This window comes from Plasmodium cynomolgi, chromosome 14, assembly GCF_000321355.1.
Source record: "Plasmodium cynomolgi strain B DNA, chromosome 14, whole genome shotgun sequence".
Lineage (NCBI taxonomy): Eukaryota > Apicomplexa > Aconoidasida > Haemosporida > Plasmodiidae > Plasmodium > Plasmodium cynomolgi.
The window spans coordinates 834838-855624 of NC_020407.1; the positions used below are offsets into that span (position 1 = coordinate 834838).

The 20787-nt window shown below is 38.4% G+C and overlaps 4 protein-coding genes across 4 annotated transcripts; 2 read left to right on the forward strand and 2 right to left on the reverse strand.

The window, feature by feature from the left end:
* Positions 1 to 209: 209 nt before the first annotated feature.
* On the reverse strand, positions 210 to 2588 carry PCYB_142840 (hypothetical protein; the record flags this gene model as incomplete). Its single annotated transcript, XM_004224755.1, has 2 exons — positions 210 to 2297; positions 2481 to 2588. 2 exons carry the CDS (start codon positions 2586 to 2588, stop codon positions 210 to 212), a joined length of 2196 nt encoding a protein of 731 aa, XP_004224803.1.
* Positions 2589 to 4396: 1808 nt separating this feature from the next.
* On the reverse strand, positions 4397 to 7234 carry PCYB_142850 (N(2),N(2)-dimethylguanosine tRNA methyltransferase; the record flags this gene model as incomplete). The annotated part of the gene is made up of 1 exon (XM_004224756.1): positions 4397 to 7234. A coding segment is annotated over one exon (2838 nt), but the record flags the coding sequence as incomplete, so codon positions are not given.
* A 7583-nt stretch (positions 7235 to 14817) lies between these two features.
* On the forward strand, positions 14818 to 17052 carry PCYB_142860 (hypothetical protein; the record flags this gene model as incomplete). Its single annotated transcript, XM_004224757.1, has 8 exons — positions 14818 to 14964; positions 15158 to 15283; positions 15448 to 15613; positions 15822 to 15902; positions 16034 to 16119; positions 16274 to 16329; positions 16419 to 16500; positions 16699 to 17052. Coding segments are annotated over 8 exons (1098 nt in total), but the record flags the coding sequence as incomplete, so codon positions are not given.
* A 967-nt stretch (positions 17053 to 18019) lies between these two features.
* On the forward strand, positions 18020 to 18286 carry PCYB_142870 (hypothetical protein; the record flags this gene model as incomplete). Its single annotated transcript, XM_004224758.1, has 1 exon — positions 18020 to 18286. A coding segment is annotated over one exon (267 nt), but the record flags the coding sequence as incomplete, so codon positions are not given.
* Between the last annotated feature and the right edge of the window lie 2501 nt (positions 18287 to 20787).

The window sequence follows — 20787 nt, forward strand, 5'->3', positions numbered from 1 at the left end:
AGAAAGGTACTTCGTTTTTAATTGTTTCTTCTTTCTTTCGTTTTTTTTTTTTTTTTTTTTTTAAAATTGTGTGTGTGTTTAGACATATATGCATTTTTAAGTGCACGCATTTTTTAAGTACACTCATTTTTAAGTACACGCATTATTAAGTGCATGCCTTTTTAAGTACACGCATTATTAAGTGCATGCATTTTTATGTACACGTATTTTTAAGATATCCTTTCGAGCAACCCCTTCAACAGAAGAGTCTTCTCCTTTAGGCAGTTTTCATTGCAGAGGAACACATTTGTATACTTCAAAATAAAGTTGTAAAACGTTAGCAACAATGTTCTTTCCTTTTTGTCGACAAAGAGGAGGACATAGTTTTCCTTTCCACCGTTGGTGAGGAGGTACAATATATCTATGAGCACTACGCACTCGGCACAGTTTAGCAATTCTCCGGCATCTTCCCTTTCTTGTACATTCGCCAATTCTCCGTTTGAAGGTGACTGGGCAGTTTTATTTGTTTCCCCATCAGCATTGGGAGAAAGCCCTGCGCAGGCGCCTCTCTGCAACTTTATTTTTATGCCCTCCTCGTTATCCACATTTTCAAACAAGGACAGGAAGTTATTTTTAAACAGGGAGTCGAGTATATCTACGTAAATGTCCCTATCGAGGTTGAACTCGAATATGCCTTCTTCCAAAAAAGCAGTTTTGAGAATATCGATTTGTTTTTTAAAGTTGCTTTTTATTTCATTTGAATTCCAAAGGAGTTCGAAGCTTATCTTATTTTTAATTTTGTTTTTCCCGAGGCTTGCTCCGCTGAACATGGTGAGCAGGGGCGGTTTCGTTTCTTCCACGTCGCTCAGCACGGTGCTCTCGCTCAGAGTGAGGCTGCTGTCCGTGTCGTGGTGGCTATCTGCATGGTTATCCATGTGGCTATCCCTTAAGATGTTCCTGTCTCTATGCCCCACATTGTTGTGCTCCCCCTCAGGCGCTGCTTCCACGTTGCTGTTTCTTCGCACCGGGGCAGTACCCCCACTATCCACCTCTCGAGGGTTTCCCCCTTGAGCGAAATGCCGTAGATATTTCCTTTCCTCACAAGGGGAATTCCACCCCACAGATGCACACCCCGTACTTGGCTCCTCCGCGTTTGACACCCCCGTGAGGCACTTAACACCATTGCTATTATTTTCCAAGGGAATCACATCCTCAGTGTGCTCTCTTGATATAAGTTGAATAGTTAACAGCCTTGGCTTTAGTTTGTATCTCTCTAGAAGGGTAGATGTGTACTCAGCTTGTCTCCTCGCCCGTCTTTTAGCATCATTTTGTGTTATCACATTTTGTAGCAGCTGAATCGATTTCTCAATATTGAGAGTAGAACAGCAGTTCATATCCTTTGCATACTCTTTGGAAGATTTAAAATCCTTAAGGGAAAATTTATAAATTTTTAGCTTATATCTTGCCATCCCCCTTAAGTAGTATGCCTTGAAAAGAACATACTTAACATTCACCGTGAGGGAATTCATACCTATGCAGTAGTTAGTGCAATTTTTATGCTCAGGCAAAAAATAATTGTAAAATAAAATTATGGAAGAACAATCATTGATGCTTTCAAAATAGGAAAACAACCTCTGATATACTAATGATCTATTTACAAGAACTTTAGTCCTAAGAATGCTTAACTGTTCGATATTTTTGTTCACAAAAATTTGTTTTTTGTGGGAGAATACATCTAGGTATAACTCATTATCTAGATTTTGTTCGATCTGTAAAAATATATTATTGTTGCTTAGTTCAAAATCGATGTAGTTAATTAGGTCATTGTAATTTTCTAAGCATTTATTGTACCTTTTGTTTTGGTAGTTTATTTTTCCTTCTTCGTTTTTGGAGAGGTACATATCGTGAACTTTGGATCGGAGATTCACTAACCGGTCTTCTTCGTTTCGTTCGTTGAGGACACAATTGGTACTTTCACTTATCCCACCTTCTTTTTGCGCTTTGCCGAAGCTACTGTTGCAGATGTTGGTGTTTTTTCTTCTTTCTGTCTCAACAGTAGGGGCTAATTCTTCTGTCTTCCTCGCTCTATGAAATGCCCCCTCAGAATGTCCTCCCCTTTCCGTTTCCTCGTGTGCCTCCCCACTGCATCCTCCACGATGGATAGCTGGCCCCTCTTCGTTATTATCAATATCGTCTATTTTGAGTTTGTCCCACGCATTGTAGTAGCTCTCCAGCGAGTTGTGGTCCCTCTTTAGAGCATTATTATTTCCTCTCCACTTTGTTCCCCCGTGAATGCTGGCACCCTTAGGATCTACAACCTGTGAAGGTCTCCCATGGGGTTGCCCCCCTTGTCCATCCTCTGCCTCCTTCCTCTCTGGTTTAGCGGCAGGCCAGTTACTTCCTGTGACTGCCCCGTTGCTTCCCTCGGCGGGGCCATTTCTTACTGTGGCAGGGCCATTTCTTACTGTGGACGGTTGCTCCTTCCCACTGCTCCCTCCTACCTCTTTGCTAACTTCGCTTTGCCACGCGTACAGGTCCTCGAAGTACTCCTTTATCTCCTCCGAGTTGTGTTTCAGCTGCTTGGCAATTTCTACGTGAGACTGAGCCATTTTGCGTTCAAGTTTGCCCTCGCGCTAAGCAGGTTAGCGGGTTAGCGGCAAAGTGGGTAGGCGGTTGTTTTCCCTCTTTAATGCTTCTTTCCCCTATAGTGCCAATTTTTTCAGTTTCTACACAAAACCGTGCGCACGTGTGTTCCTTCTTCAAGTTTGCACACGCACAGTTTGAAGCGCATCTACTAGGATCTCCCTCCCCTCAATCGTAGGAATGAAATAAATTAGGAAGACTTTTTTTTTGGCCTTTGTTAACCGGGTGTTATATTGTGGTGCATCATCTTGTGCTATTTTGTGGACCCCCCAAGGTGGGTAAAATGGAGAAGCACAAAAGAGAGGAAAAAATTTCTCCACTACCAAGAGGCACACATTTCTCCGCTGCCATTTGGAGGATTTATATAGCAACGCAGGTGCTGGTGCTTCTAGCGCGCCCCATCGTTCGATCACCTCGTGGGGTTATTTTTAGTTGGACGTGCTGCGGGGGCATTTCAGCCCTAATTTGAAGATTGCACACGGGGAAGCGGACAAAGGGTAACGTTCGCTAGCAGTACACTTCCTCCCTTACTGTGTGAAAATAAGTACGTTTGTATCCAATTCTTCCATTTTTGTGTGCAATATTCGTGCCCTCAGGAGGGCTGCTCCTTTTCATACTCCACGAATGCGAATCATTGTGCCCAAAAATTTACGCGCGGCGTGTGTGCGCCTTTCAGTGGGCTAAAAAAGGCGTTTTCTTATTTCAACCGGGTGGATGGAGCCATTCCCGCGTGTGAGAAATTTCTCATAAGGTATTAAACAGTTACTAATACAGCGTGTTTTTGTTAAAACATAAGTTTTGTTTTACACACATGTATATACTCTATATACACACATACAACACGTATATATATATACTATACATGTGGGATTCATAAAACAGTGGTGGACAGGTGAGAGAGATGAATAATTTTGCTGGAGTTACTAAAGAATGATGCTTTTTTTTTAAACACAGATTTTTGCATAATTTCAAATATTAAACAAGATATATATAAGCATGTTTAAAAATACAAAGAAACATATTCAAAAATATATGTAAACATATTTTGAAATATATAATAAGATATTTAAAAATGATTATATACAAATTGTAAATTGAAACGGTACAATCAAATACAGTCCGTTTTGTAAAAAAAATAGAAAAAAATTCAGAGGAAAAAAAAAAGTGTACTGGATTGCGTTGAAATACGAGGAATTGTTGAGGGACAATAAAAATACCCTACATTTTGAAAGAGGCAGACTACGAAACAGGCGAGATAATACAAAACAGACGTGGTGTTACAAAACAGGCGCGGGACTACAAAACAGGCGTGGTACTACAAAAGAAGCATACTGCGAAATGGACACACAACCAACTGGGCGCGCCACAACATAGACGCACTACATCATAGGGGCGCGTTGCAAAGCAGGGAGCCGCGAAACGGCTGCTGTGCGAAGTGGAGGCGATGCAAAAACAGTGGTGTTGCGAAACAGACAGGGGGGAGATGCGAAACAGACAGGGGGGGGATGAGAAACAGACAGGAGGGAGATGAGAAACAGACAGGGGGGAGATGCGAAACAGACAGGGGGGAGATGAGAAACAGACATGGGGGAGATGCGATACAGACAGAGGGAGAGATGCGATACAGACAGAGGGAGGGATGCGAAACTTGAGAGCTGCAAAATGCGCGTCTACAAAAAATGGAAACAACTCGGACGAAGCCTCAGTTCTTCTCATAGTGCTTCTTCATAGGGCCCCAAAAAGGCTCAGGGTTCAGCAAGGTGAACAATTTCACATGATCAGTATTCTCTTTATTATTAACAGAAATATTGATATTGTCAATGGTCGAATTCTTTTTAAAAAATTCATACGACAATAATTTTTCTCTCAACTTTTCATCCTTTATCGTATTTATGGAATATACTTTTTTGGGGCTCTCTTCCGTGGCTTCGTTTTTCTTACTGCTCAGAGCATTAAATTCCTCCTTCTTCCTTTCCGCAGCATCGGGAATTCTCTTTTTGGAATTTACTTTAAAAATAATGGCACGAAAAATGTCCATAAAGACATCGTTAGGAGCGTTTGTCTTGACACTATCTGGATCCTTGTGAAAATACGAAACTTCATAATTCAAATTTAGCAGTGCATTCACGAACAGCTTTCTAGAGATAGAGCACAGTCTAAAATTTCTAAAAAGGTCTGGTAAATTATAATACAATGGAATATTTATTTCCTGTTTTAGGCACCTGAAATTTATTAATATTCTATCCCTTGATGTGATGGTGTTTAAATTGTATTCTTGTAAGTTTTCCAGTAACGATATACACGTGTGGATAAACTCAACATTGTGCAACTTTCCGATGTAGATGGGGCCACCTATTAGTATTTCTCCTCCGCATTCTACACACTTGTTGGAAATGGTCAATTTGCCGCTTTTGTATTTATTTCCTATGGCAGGATTGCTGTGCGTTGGTCGGCCCTTTGGAGATGGCTCTCCAGTCGCGCCAGCAGTCGCGTCAGCAGTCACGTTACCAGCTATGTCACCAGTTATGTCACCAGCCGCGTTACGGGGCGCGCCGCTAGCCACATCTCCCCCATTTTTTGTGTGCTCGCTATGCACAGTATTTTCCATATTGCCCTCGTCCTCGCCATTGATCAGTCGTTCAAAATTATCTTCATTCTCTACCACGTTATCATATGGTACCTTATCAGCCGTATTATCCCCATCCTCCACATTCTCCGCCGTATCCCCATCAGTTGCGTCATCCGCAAAATCTCCACTTGTGCCTTTTTCCTTTTCATGAGCATGTTTATTAGCATCATGCAAATGGTCTAACTGTGCGTCTGGAATATCTTCTGCATCATGGGCATCCTCCTTTTCCTTCTTCTGATCCTCCTCCTCCTCTTTCTTTTTCTCCTCCTCCTCGGTGTTTAAAACTGCCCCATCCTTATGCTTGTTCTGTCTCCACCTCTTGTTGTACCTCTTATTATCCGCTACTGAAATATTCCTGTCCTTTTTCGATGCCAAGGGATTGATATAAAAGCTGGAACAATTGTTGCACTGATAAACCATCCCACTATCGACGCAGAGGTCCTTTGTCTGTAAAGCATCATCTACGACTTGTACTAATATGCGAATGTAAAAGTCAATGTTAAGAGAAGAAAATGGAATAACGCACTTCTTATACTTCGAGGCGATCGTTTTTATTTTGTAAAACAGTACTCTTATGCTATACTCCTTATTGTAATGAACTCTCTTGCTAAATATCATGCTGTTATATTTGTAAAAAGAAACATCTGGGAATTTTCCATTCAATACTCTCATGTCTGTATTCGTTATTAATATGAAGAAATTGCTTCTTCCATATTTTAGGCAGCTTTCCAGGTACTCTATGGACGATCCGTATGGGTCTATGTCGATTATATCGAACATGTACTTTTCCGTGAGTTTGCTCCTTTGTATAATTTCATCCATCATGCTTTCGTTCAGGGGGGTTTTCTCGCCTGCGTTTTGTGTGGCCCCGAACGGGTTCGTCTCTCTGTGGTTTGCTCCCCCGTTTGCTCCCCCGTTTGCTCCCCCGTTTGCTTCCCCGTTTGCTTCCCCGTTTTCTGCCCCATTTGCTCCACCGTTTTCTCCCCCATTTGCTGCCCCCTTCAATGACCTACTCCCCGCTTCTGCTGCGCTTGCCCTTTCCGCGTACACCCTTTCGTCGTGCGCCTCGTCCAGCATATCAATTTTGGTGAAGTCCTCCTCATTGCTCGAGAACGCAGTGGAGTCACTGTCCACTAAATCATGGTTATCCTCAATAGGTTTAATTTTCGTGCCTACGTTACTCCTACCGTTGTTACCATGTTTAATACCATTATTATGATGCGGAGAGTTATCAATACTAATGTCCTCCTTAACCTCGTTATTGCTTCTGCCTCTATTGTAATTCGTTATATATTTTAAAAATTTCAAAGCTTCCTTAAAGTAGTCGTTATAATCCGTGATGCTGTTGACGTAGGTAAAACCAACATCTAATTTTTTCGTGTTTCTCTTCTTCGAATAAATATTGTCCACATTAAGGATGTTCATAACGCTATTTGCATCATTACATAAAATTGTATACTTCTCCTTATTAATCTGATTTCTTTTAAAATTTCTCCTTATCTGTTTACAGGCATATTTGTCAATATCATTTGTGATGATGTGGTTTATGGTTTCTCGTAATTCCTTCACATACCTTATGCTTCTTATTCCGCTTGCACTTAACAACTCGACGACGTTAAATCCTCTGAATTGGATTTTTCCGTTGTCCTTATTTTTATTTTTTAAATATATTTCTAACGCTTTTATCAAAATAATGCTCATGTCACGATTAAACACCTGGGCCTTGTTGTAAAAAATGTGATTACTCTTGTTTTTTATTTTCACACTTCCTTCAAATATGTATTTGCTATTTTCCTTGTAGAATGGGGTTCCTCCCCCGCCTCCTCCTTCTTCTACTCCTCCTCCCTTTCTCTTTCCATTATTTCCAATGTTGTTCCTTTTATTTGGTCTATTATATTTATTGTGAAAATGCTTTTTATTCTCTTCAACAAACTTTCTTTTATGCTTATCATTATTGTTCACTTCATTCTTAATTCCTATCATTTTTTTTTTTTTTTTTTTTTTAATGAAGCTTTATGGTAGAGGTGCAGTTCAGGCGTGCGCGACGTACGGACAATGGAATGCAGGGCACAAATGCGTTTAATGCGGTGCAAAATCGCAAGTGCAGATGGCGTGCAAGTGTGTATACGTACTGAACAAAGGTGCTGCGAGTTATATGTTATGTACTTGTTTGGCGTATTGCGTTGGGCGTAAACACGTACGAAAGGAGAAATATGTGCGTATGTAACATACAGACGTTGTAATGATGTGCTATACAAATGTGTATTGCGAATACGTGCTGTGGTTTTCCTTATCAGTACGTGCTAAGCAAGTGGAGGTACAGTGCATACTGCGCGTGCATACTACACCAGGGCTCATTATAAACGAGTGTGCAGTTAAAACGTGCGATGCGTACGCGATGAGTGTGCAACGTGTAAGCGATGCGTGATGTGACGAGTACGTGGTGAATACGTGCTTCGTATGCGGGCGTCAAATGCGTGCTGATCTCATAAATTGCTTTAAGTACTGTACACATACAGGGATGTACGTGCTGTACACATGAACGGCTCATACATACTACAAATTTGCATTATAAATAAATGCAAAAAAAAAAAAAAAAAAAGTGTATGTGCTATATGGATGTATGAACAGATACGTAGATTAATGTACTTTTTGTGAAGGCATTTCGTTCTCAGAATTTCTGCTACACCTTTGCTTTCATTGAAAAAAAAAAGGTAAAATAAAATGCGTATTCCGATAACATCATCATATAAACAGTTCACTCATTTTTTATTTTCTTTGGTGGAAGCACAGAGCGCATATACAAAATGTACATGTAATATTATGAGTAAAAGGTATGGATGGATGCTTTATGTTCCGTTCATCATGCTTACTCTACTACTTTTTATTTTTTACTTGGAAAAAAACAAAAAGTAGCGTTTTCTTCTTTGCATTGTTAAACGCGAACATTTTCAAAAAGTTTTGACAAAGCGAAATGGATCATGAAATGTAAAAGTTGCATACGTACATATATATGTACAGTTCGTTTATATATACAAATTATTGCTAATGTAATATATATCACTACGTGAAGAAAAGAAAAAACAAAAAGGGGCTGTTTTTTGTAATAAAAGTTTGGTGTTTTTCAACTTGGATGTTATTTTGTTGTGGCTTTTTTTCTTAAGATATTTCCGTTTTGGAGATTCTTATGTCATTTTATTTTTATTTTTTTGTTAATTCTCCTTTCACTTTTTGCGATTTGATTTGTTTTTTTACAGCAGAACTTACTCCGCTTGAGATGTAATATTTTGGAAAAAAGCAAAAAGTTTTTTTTGTGGCTTTTGTGTTTATTTGTGGGCTTCCTCTTTATTGCCGTTTTTGTGTTTAATAATATAACGTGGCTGTTTTTTTCTATAATGTTGACGTTCCCTTTTTTGGGCTTTTTTTTTTAAAAATATATTTTTTTATTTTACATAAAGATAAAGTGCGTGTTGACGACTGTTGTGGCTAGTTTTGCTTTATGATAGCCATTGCATAATACATACAACGTATACAATTTTATTACGTGCTTCACATTGTGATAATATATATGTTACCTTTTTACGCTTGTTTTTTTTTATATTTGCTTACCCCCTTTTTCATCATTATATAAAAAATGAAAGTGGAGAAAAGTCTTTTTTTTTTTTTTTTTTTCGCATTCTCGTGGCAGCCTGGTAATTATTTGGTATGCTTATATGTGCATCGTTTTATGTGCCATTTTACGTGCGAACAAAAAAAAAAGCAGGGGATTAAGAAAACGCTTTGCATAAGTCATTATTTATGCACAAAGGGAGTCGAAAATTGCGCATACTAATTTGTTATCCCTTTTAAAGGGTAAATAAAAAAAGTGCATACATTCCTCATCATAACGCGCTTTATTACTTTTTCTTGGCGCCTTAAATTTTTATGTGAAAAAGGAAACAGGTGCAAAACGAATGTTACATTTCGGGGGACGTTTCCCATTAAGCACAAATAAAGCGACGTCCAAGGGATAACAATTAAAGGCTATGTATTATTATATACATTATATCCGTATGATAAAAATGCAATAAAAAAAAACGGTGCTCATTCGGCAGCGCACTATATAAGGAAATGGCTTACACAACGCCTTCACCATCTTTCAATAAATATCGTATTATGCGTGTATTATATTTATATATGCCTACGCAGTATTTTATGTTTATGTGGTGCCATCCCATTTAAGTGGAAAAGGCACGACGCCCCACCAAATGGTCAGGGGAAAATTGCAATTTTTTCCCCTCTTTAAAGGTATTCTCTCATTTTAAAAAAATACATACGTGCGCAACGAATTAACGCAGCAAATTTAAATTGCAGAAGTTAACTGTTCCCATTTTTACGCTTAAAAAAAAAAAAGCGCAGCATGAATGCCGCGCACGTTACGCACAAATGGGCAACCTTTTGACCCCCACCAGCAGTGTGCTTTTGCCCCTGCGCACGTAAGCATACATTCGTGCAGATATGTATAACATTTTTAAAACTTAAAAAGGAGTTATTATAAAGAACATGCAGAATTGGCTAATCAGCGCATAATGGGAAGGGGCAAAAAAAACAATATCGTGCAACGGTCGCCGGCAACTTATAACGATTTGCTTAAGCTTGACAGACAACACTTAGCAAAAAAAATTGTGCACTGATTGACAAAACTGGTGTTAGCCTGTTTGCGCAAAACTGCTCCATTATGATCGCGCAAATTGCTCTATTATGATCGTGCAAAATGCTCGTATAACCCATTCGTTGTTCTGTGATAAGAAAGTAGCCATGCCCCCACATTATCGGGAGCTCCCGTATTACATTTTAGAAATAATTAAATAATCCCCCCCAGAACGTGCTACAAACGACTTTTCACTTTGCTGATAAATCAAATTTGGAAAGAAAAACGGAGAGCATGTGGAAAAAGCGCACTGCTGAAAAGGCGTGTATGCATCCTTTCTTGTCCTCAATTTTAGCTGCATCCTTGTTTGTGCTCCTTCCCTTTTTTGTTTTTTTTTTTCCACTGCATGATTATGCCATTTTTTTGAACCAAGGTAACCCCCAAGCTGGGCTGTCCACCTGAATAATTACACCGCGGCACGTCACAATTCGCGCGCGTTTACATCACACGCATGCAAGAAAAAATGTGCGAACAGTTGGTATACACACATGTACATGCGCTCGTATCAATATGTATGCACGCATATATATGTATATGCGTACTGCCCGTAGCAGCGAGTTTAGCTTTGCCGCACAAATATAATAGCCATTCGTCAAATTCGTGTGCTGTACGCCCTTTTGCAAATGGAAGTCTTTACATTATGCGCGCATAAGCTCTCCTTTTTCGACAAACAAGGAATTGTAAAAAAAAAAAAAAACAAACAGTGATGTGATTTTCCTTTGAAAAAAAATAACCCCCAAAGCACTTGAAGTACGCAAGACAAAGAAATTTACCTGTATTATATGATGCAAGCCCTCCAGCACAAACATGTGAATGTACACATATACGTATTTGAAAGATATGCCTACGTGCGTGTAAACACACATGTGCGTTATGCTATTTAGGAGTCGAGGGCAAAGGAACACAAGCGTATAAGAGAGCAAAAATGTAAAACCAGTTTTATGTTGTTCTAGTGAGCAAATGACAAACGCTTCGAATGACCAGGGGAAAAAAAAAAGGATGCACGTGCATATAATGTATATATATATATCTACCTCCCCGTGAATGTGCAAACGCTCTGTAGCGAAAGTAGTCCCATTTGTGAAAAAAAAAAAAAAATGCTGTAAATAATAAGCAAAAGTTCTTTGTGCGTATTCTAGGATTATACATTTCAAATGAAGGAGGGTCGGTTCTCCTTTTTTTTTGTTAAAAGTCTAGGAAAAAAAAGAAAAAAAAAAAAAAAAGAAGTCATGCAATATTAAAAAAATTTCATGAAAATGTAAAAAAGGATGAAAAATTTTTTTTTTCCGTGGAACTTCTTTTCATGTGCTGAAAAAAGGAAAAAGAAAATTAAAGAATTTTGTCACATGAGGGGAATTATCCACTTTATGAATAAAAAGGGAGAAGAAAGCTATTTAATGCTTATTTTTTCCTTTTTTTCCCTTTTTTCCCTTTTTTCCATTTTTAAACCTTTTCTGGCAAACCCCATTTTAATTACGTTTCCACGAAGCACACATTAAATGGATGTTTCTTCTCCGAGCACACACCGCTTGGGGATACGCCACAGCCGAACACACACCCAAGGGGTAGGCATCGACAGAACGTACACCCGATAGATTCGTTTTAATTAAGAACGGCGCCAAATGGGGACACCCGAACGAGTGCCGTGAACCTTCTGTTAACACTTTCCCACGCGCGTACGCCTTATGCGCATGCATACATGTGTATGGGCCTAGCGAAATTCCTACCCACACGTGCATGCGAACTAGCAGCACGCTCATGCCCACCTACATACGTACATTCCTACATGCCTGCATACATGTGCACACAACGCGCGTACGCTCTCCACACCAAGTGTAAAACCGTGTGCAATTTCGGTTGCGTCCATGCGAAATGATTTCCACGCCCCGCTTGCGCAAAATACGCATTGGTCCCTCTTCCGAACGTATTTAGAGGCGTATCGAGGGGGAAAACGAATATCAAAGTAGAGAAGCCAAGTAGATTAATTACGCGCCGCAAAACGCGAAAAGGCGAAAAGGCGGAGATTCACAAAACGGGGGAAAATTCCCAACCCGCTGTCGCGAGGCAAAAGGAGCACAAATGGAAAACACGGCCAAAAAAAAGGCTAACGAAAAAAAAGGGAAAAAAAAACGAACGATGTTAAGGAGCGGATACTGAGCGGGCGACCCGTTCTATGCTTCGACGAAGAAATTGAATTCGACAAATGCGGCCCTGTCAGTGCAGACCAGGTTGACGATACGACAGAAAAGAAGAAAAAAAAAGCAAATCATGAAAAAGCGAAGAATGCTTCGTTAGATAGTGCAGAAATAGGTACCAAAAAGAGAGGACCCAAAAAAAAGAAGGAAGGGAAAAAAGATGAGACACACAAAACCTCAAAGGATAAGGAAAAAATCAAGGAAAGAAAAAAAAAAGGTACGGAAAATGCCAACAGTAGTAACAGTAAAGATAATGACGATGAAGACGAAATTAACATTTACAAAAATGATGACAAAAATGTAGATAAGGATGGCCCATCAAAATTAAACCAAGATTATGAGTTTAACGAGGTAGACAGCTCCACCAACAGTTCTTCAAGTCCCAGGATTCAGAGAAATAATATCGAATTGAAAAAAAAAAGTTCGTCAAAATTTATAAAATTACAAAGTAGTAACAATGGTGAAGTGTTGAATGAAGAAAATGATGAACAACTAAATAAATGGATCGAAACATTGCCAAGTATCAATTCCGAAATAGGAAGCTTACTGAATAATCACCTCCCTTGTTACAACATCCTTAACAATGTTAAAAGAATCAACAAAATAAAAAGCATCGCATATAATGAGAATGAAAACGAAAATGACGAAATGTTGAATACAATTGAAAAATCTAGTATTATGTTTAATTCGATAAAACTCACCACCAAGGAAAAATACATCATCAGGTTCCTGTGCGAAGGCTCTTCCCACACGTTATCCGAGCTAGTCGAATTATTGTTTTACGTCCTCAACAATGACGAATTAGTACGTGATCAGTTCCCCCCTATAAACACCGCGTCCAGTTCTGACAAAGCAGGAGGCAACGCTACGTTTGCGCTGAACCAAGCGGGTAAGAACCAAAAGGGGGAAGATGACAGCATGCCGCTCAACAGAGGTAACGAAAATCACGAAAGTGGCGAAAATCACGAAAGTCACGAAAATCAATGCCCCTTATCCATGGATAATTTCTCCGATGAGGAGTACTACTCTGACGATGCTGAGAAGGGAAACTACAACATCCATATCAGTAGGGAGGACCTCCTCTCAAGCATCCCCATTTTACTGAGCAGGAAAAGTCTAGGAGATAATATGAAAAAAATGAATGTCAGTAAAAACGAAAATAACGAAAAGGAATGTCTATGGGTTTGGGAAAATGACAACTATGACATATTCCCCTCGTACTATAAAGAAATATTTAAATATTTCAAAGAATTCAGAAATAACCTAAGCAAAATATATAAAACTTTAATAAAATTAAAAAACTCCATTGTGAGTAAGGACCTACAGAACATCATCAAAATACATGATTATTTAAATGAACTGAAAAAGAAACAATATTTCGAATCTGAAAAAAGATGCAAAAAAATTTTAATTGAGAAAAAAAAAATTATCAAAAAAAAAATGGACATGAAAAAACAAGAAGAAAAGAAAAAAAAAATAGAAGACGCGAAATGTTTGGAAGAAAAAAAAGCGGCAACTATTACCAAGTTGGATAGCATTGTACCACAGAATAAGACTGAAGAGAAAAAGCCCAAGCAGCAAAACTTAATACTGTCATGGCTGACAATGAAAAAAAATCAGGCAGTAAATGCTTCCAATTCGAATGAAAACTCAGAACAAGTCATTAAATACCCAATTGCCAATGTCCTCAGTTTTAACGAGGCCATGCGGGACAAACTGCTGGAAGCCCAAAACCAGCTACCCATATGTATGAACGTGCGAGGTTGTGCCGTCGCAGAGGGGGGGCTCCACCTATGTGACGAGCGGGCATATGGGCGTATAACTCCCCGAAGTTGCATCAATGCTCCTTCTAGAGTACTTCCCTGAGCATTTGCCAAGTTTCGCGTGCTCCTCACCAGTGTGCACGTACCTACACGCTTCCTCTTCCCCCCATTTTCAGTCACGTGCAACCGAAAGGGCGCCAAAGAGTCGAGTGGTATATTTAAGGGCAATTGCGGTTTCGGTATGACATAAAGAGGGAGCAACGATAAGAGAAATGAAAGGAAAAAAAATAAGGAAGGGAGAGAGTGTTCGAATAGCACTGCGCTCCTCCACCCCATGTATAAACACACAGCCGTATGCGCTCCCCACTTTGCTTATTTATAACATTCACACTATACCCGTCATGCCTTTTTTTCAACCCTCTCCTCTTCGCAGATAAACAAAAACTTCTTGCGGACTACGAGAAGATATGCGGAAGTCACAAAAGGACAGTTGTGGATTACTTCAAAGTATATGGTGTGTTAAGCACGAGGCGCGTTTAGCGATATAAATATGCACAGGTGGTGGTGCATAGATGCGTAGATGTATACGAGAGAACGTGTGCTAGTTTTTAATAACCCCCCTCCCCCGAACATCCTTACAAGTGTTTTTTTTTTTTTATTTTATTTTATTTTTCATGCCTATTGTCACTACACATTTCGCACGTGCCTCCTAAACTGAACCCCGCAGTGGACAATAAAGAATTCTTTGAGGAAATCCCATCGGTTGACAGCATTGATGGAAGCAAGTTAATCACACAGGTGAAGAAATTTGCGAATATGCGTACTTATGTGGATTTATTTGTCACTTGGATTTTACCACCAACTTGGAAAAATTTGCTTCACATTTTTTTTCTTTTTTTTCCGACGGTTTACTTGTAGAATGAAAAGGGAGTGAGATCCAAGCTTTGGGAAGACAACGAATTTTACTCCAAGCTGAAAAACTCAGACTACATCAGGAGCTTTTACTTTTACGACAATTCGTGGACAAGGCCATACATGTCCCTCCTGGTGCATAAAGTTTTAGACGTAATAAATTAATTTTGTTATTTATTATTTTTTTTTCATTCCTACCCCTTATTTTTAAGACCGCCATTTTGTCGCACGTTTCACTAAATGGCCTTGCTTATTATGGAACGCATTAGTTTTCATGTACATAGGCCCCCAAATGTGCATTCCCTACACACCTACACTACCACCACCACCCGCGTTTGCATTTCAGGACAACATCAATTTGCTTCCCTATTATTACAACGATGACATGGAATATGAGAATGACACGAATGAGGATTACTACGAGAAGTTTGAGACCATCGACCTTACGACGGAGAATGAGGAAAACGAAACGGTAAATTTTGCACATGGGGAGTTCTCTTCCCCCTCCTGCATGTTGATGTTTAAGCATCGGGGCATTGAACACTTAAACACGTTGGCATGCGGTGGCGATCGCGCACTTCCTCGGCACTCCCCCTCTACACACACCTCTCAATCGTGACCTTCCAACATCTGCAGGAAAGCGACGGAAGCTCTCAAGACATGTTCATCGTCCCAGATAATGAACTAAACAGGGACATCGACATAACGCCGATAACAATACCAACCAGCCAGGACATTCACTTCTTCTCATTGTTTAATTGGGAGTGGACATTCGAAGGGAACCCCAAGCGGAATTACAACAGTGAGTGGCTCAACGGAGGGAAAAAGAAAAAAGGAACCTCCCCAAATGATAAAATGGAAATATTTTAAAAGGAAATACCCACGATATAAGTGCATTTGGGGGGTGATTTTCTACGCCCTTTTGTTGGACAAAAAAAAAAAAAAAAAAATCTTTTTTTTTTTTTTTTTTTTATATACTCATTTACTTCCCCCCTTTTCACCTTGCGCAGTAATTAACAAAAACACGTGGAAGGAGTTCAACCTGATATATAAGGAGAACATTTACGGATGCCAGTACATGTCTTGGGGAAGTAATTACCACCGATTTTTCTCCCGTCTGTTTTTCCATCACGCGTTTACCATTCATGTTACTAATATGTACTAAATCATATCTACACCGCTTTCCAACACGTGTGCCTATTTTTCTTCTCTCATTTGGCAGAAGAGAATAACCCCTTTATATACCTCTCCGAAAGGAACAATCCGAAGAACACTTTGGACAATTATGACATTAAGAAATTAATAAAGGTGAGTGAGCGTCACAAAGTTATATCGCGCAAGTATAAGTACTTACAACTATGCCTTACAGTGTATATATATTTTTTTTTTCATGTTGCAGTTATTTCTGTGCACATTTTTCCTTTTTTTTTTTTTTTTTTTTTTTTTTTTTTTCTTTTTGAAGCATTCTCATGGGAAGGCAACGAAGAAGGATGTTCTAGTAGAACAGTTCAAGCTCAAGTGAGATTAGCTTTAACTTTTGCAATTCGCCAATGCAATGTTATGCGACCGCTTCACTAATTCGACCTTGTTTTTATTTTTCCTCCTAGAAATGAGCATTTAACGAAGGCCGATACAGAGCGGAAGTTCAAGACTTATTTGGTGTACAAAAAGTGCGAGGACAATAGAAAGGTACTAATTAACTTTGGCATGTGTAGACGGAGGGGGGAACACCCTCATCAGGGTGTGTCTAACACGGACGATCTGAACGACACAAAGACTTCACGCCCCCCCCATTTGGTTTGTGATTCACACACAGTGTGTTCATCACCAATTCGTTTATTTTATTTGTTTGCATTTTTTTTTTTTTTTTTTTTTTTTTTGCCGCAGAAATGGATGGCCTCGGAAGAAGGTATTAAATTATTTAAGAACGAGCAACTGCTGACCAAAATTTATGACATCCGCAAAAGAAAGCTAAACCTAATTACACAAAAAATGGAACAAGTGAAGAGACAAAAACGGATGGACAGAGAAAATTTAAAAAAGGAAGAGAAAATAAAAAGGAAAGAAAAATCAAATCAAGAAAAATTAGCAAGTAAGGACAACATGAAAAAGGAAGAATCAGTAAAGGACCCAGAAAAATTGGAAAAGAAGGAAACGATGACGAAGAAGGAGGTGGCAAATATTGTCCAAAAGATATCTTCAAGTAGCTCCCTGACTGTTAGCAAGAAAGTAAAGAAGTGATAAAAAGGTGGAATCATATATGAAGGTAAAATGGGAACTTGCAAGAATTGCTTCACCAAAAAAAAAAGGGGGAAAAAATGTACCTCCATATGGTTGGATCGGACAGATAAAGCAAAAGCGTACACAACTGGAAATGAAAAAATGGTGTAATTTTTTTTTAACCTACACATTGTTATCCTAAACGAAATAGCCTTATGAGGATGGACATCCAGAAGAACAATTTACAATTATATTATTCTTCTGTTTAGCTTTTTTTTCATAAAAAGGTACTAAGAGGGACAAAACTTAAAATGTGTTTTATCGCGTTACTGCTTTCACGTCCTGATTAATTAAACACATTTTTTCTTCAATTTTAATTTATATGCATAAAATTTATAAATAAGTTTTGTACATTTTTATTTTTTTTTTTTTCCTTTTTTTTGACATGGGTATATTTACACAATTGTCATATATATCCCCCTTTTGGCGTTTAAATTGTAAAATTTTACACCTTTTTTTAAATAACATCGTGAATTTTTTTTTTTTTTTTCCTACTTTCATCAGCTTTAGCAGCCCCAACTTATATTTCTTTGCCAACTTCTTAACATTGTGATGATGACATAAACACAATTAGCTTTCATTTGCACATCACTCCTTCGAATTTTAGTATGCGGACGCAACGGCGGGTATGCAAAACTGTGCAAAAATGGCATGCGTAACTGAGTTGCGATAAGCTGCCCAGTTTGTAAAGTCGGCTAGGAGTGTTAATTCGATTCTTTCTTTTTTTCTTTCTTTTTTTGCACCTCCAAGCGTACGAAAAAGCGTTAGCGACGAACGCGCGTCAGCGGATGGCAAACCGAAGGATTCTCCTGCGGGAGTGCGCATATTCGTCTTAGCTCCTCCCCACCCCAGGGCGAAAGCAAAGATTGCCTATTTGCTTGCTTGCTTTTTTTTTTTTTTTTTTTTTTCCCATATTATCACCCTCCAGTATGCGACCAGGTGGCCATTTCTACTTCATGCGAACGAAATGATGGAAAGAAACATCCTCAACAATTACAAGAGCTTCTTTAATTTTGTTAACACCGTGAAAAATAAGGCAGAGAAGGAAAAGGCCCTGCGGTATAGCCAACAGTTGTACTTAAAAAACATATCAAGGAGCAATTATAACGTTAAAAATAATGTCGATCAGATTTATGACAATAAGCTTTTCCTGAAGTACTGGATGAGGAAGAAACGGCCTGGGGCCAGAAACTGAGAGAACAACATGAAATTTCGAGCTAATTTTTTGCCAATAAATATACAGACGCAAGAAAATTTTCACTTAATTGAACATGTGTGACCTTTGTGCTTGCAAGAAAAACCACAAAGGGTTAACGAAGCTGCGTCTCACCAAGGTGAAAATTAGTCATCCAAGAAAATGCATCCAGATTTTGTGCATAGCTTAACATATTTTTCGTACAGCGTTTCCCCTTCAATCATGATTCCTTCATTTGGGTGAGAAGATTTTCCAAAAAAAAAAAAGAAGTATGAAATTGCTTTCCTCTTTCGTAGGAACATGCCTGCAAGCCGTAGAGGACCGACTTCCTGTGGGAGCACGTGTTAGTTTCCCTCCGCAGTTTTTTTTTTTTTCCAATTCTCATCATTTTTCACCACCTTTTATCATTCCTCACCACCTTTTACCATTCCTCACCACCTTTTATCATTCTGCACCACTTTTTATCATCCTTCACCATTTTCACCATTTTTTTTCCGTGAGTGCAAAAGGGCACGCTTGCACACGTAAGCGGAACTAGCAAACGGCCAACTCGCCAATCGCCCATCGGCCAAATTTCTATGTAGCCATAAAAGGCGAAAAACGCTTGACGCACATAACATTTCAACTTCGGGAAAAAAGAATTCCTATTTTGAGCAATTTAATTTTTTTTTTTTAAAATGCCACAATAAGCGGGTTACATATTCATGCCGATTGTGACACGCACATTATATCGTCGCTGTTGTCGTGGTTGATTTTTTTTTTTTTTTTTTTGAAAGACAAGAGATGCTACACATGTGGTCGCATGATGAGAGCATGTATATTTTTAATTAGCCAAGTGTAGAAATAATATTCCTGGTGAACAAGTTCTTGCGATCGAGCACTTGCTATTATACATGTTTAAGCATTTTCAATTTTTCTTTTTTCACGTCATTTTATTTCTTCTTACATTTATGCAAAATCGTCAAAAAAAAAATAAAAAATAAAATAAATAGCATCATATTCGATAAAGCAGAAACGTGAGGAGATAAAAAAAGAAAAGCAATTCCTTCAATTTGCACATTCGTGTAGCGTCCCTTTTTTTGAAAACCACATGAAAAGGGGTAAATAACCATGTATGTTCCTTATGCTTATCTTTTTCTTCCTTTTTGTTATAAAAAGGGTAAGAAGCATTCTTCAACCTTTTTGTGCAAAAATAGTGTGCAAAGTATGGCGGATTTTGTGCCAATCGAAATAATTCTATGAGAAATTTTTACGAAAAAAAAAATTCCTTTATACACACTGCGCATATATACACTTATGCACATGCGTACATTTTTTGAATTCTACAATTTCCGAAAATGGAAAAAAAAAAGTTTTAAGGTGCGTATATACATCAAAAAATTTGCATAATCTTTTCTTTCCTTTTTTTGCCAATTTCTCTGCTTTTACATTTCATTTCTGACCTTTTTTCTGCATTTTTTTATCGTAAAATTTTTATATTTTCCTTTACCCGAGGAGTACATGGGCGTTTTTTTTTTTTTTTCCCTGCTCGCGGGAATTTGTTTTATTTATATATAAGACAAGCAAAAATAAAGAAGCAACAAAAAAACATGTGAGGCATTTTTGTTTTCCGTACATTTCCCCTGTGTTTTTTCTTTTTCTTCCGACATTAGTTGAACTAATGGGATAATTTTTGTGTGAAACACATTCTCTTGCTCCAAAGTGGGGGTGGTTCTACTCGTGCTCGCAATTGTGTTTAATTTTCTTCATTTCTTCTTCGTTTCTGCTTCGTTTCTGCTTCGTTTCTGCTTCATTTCTACTGCTTTATTGCGGCCACACTTCTGCCACAGTGCTGCCATATTGCCGCTTTCCTGATGCCCCATTGATGCCGGTGTTCCCCCCTTCTCTGCATCAGTGCTGCACTTTTGCCCATTTTTTTTATTTCATTTCCACTCGGAGTGGCCACTTTCACGCAGCTACTGCATTTTTCGTCTCCTAAGGATAAGGGTGTCCCACAAAGTACATGTGTACAATATTCTACGGAATTAAAAGCAAAACGTAAAAGATTATTTTTTTTTTTTTCACGTACTTCCCTTAGCTTTTTCCCTTAATCCAAGCTTTTCATGTTCTATAATCACGCTTGTTTCACAATGCAATTTGTTATCAATTTCTCTTTTTTTATTCGAAATAGAAAAAAAAGAAAAGAAAAAAAAGGCCCATGAAAATAAATTGTGTACTTTTTTTTTTTTTTTTTATCTCCTGAATTTATTAAGCCATATATACACATTTTTTTTTTTCCGACAGCTCACGCGAATTCGCCTTTTTTTCATGTTTTTGTAAAAGACCTTTGTTCATATGTACGTATGCACGTATGTATGTATATACAAGCTTATGTACGCATTCTTGCAATTTTCCATTCCTACACTTAGCATTTTTGTGAAATAAGGATTATTTCACAATAGTTAAAAGAACTCTAATTAAATTTTTATTTTTTTTTCCTCTGCCTTTTTTCTTGTTTTTCC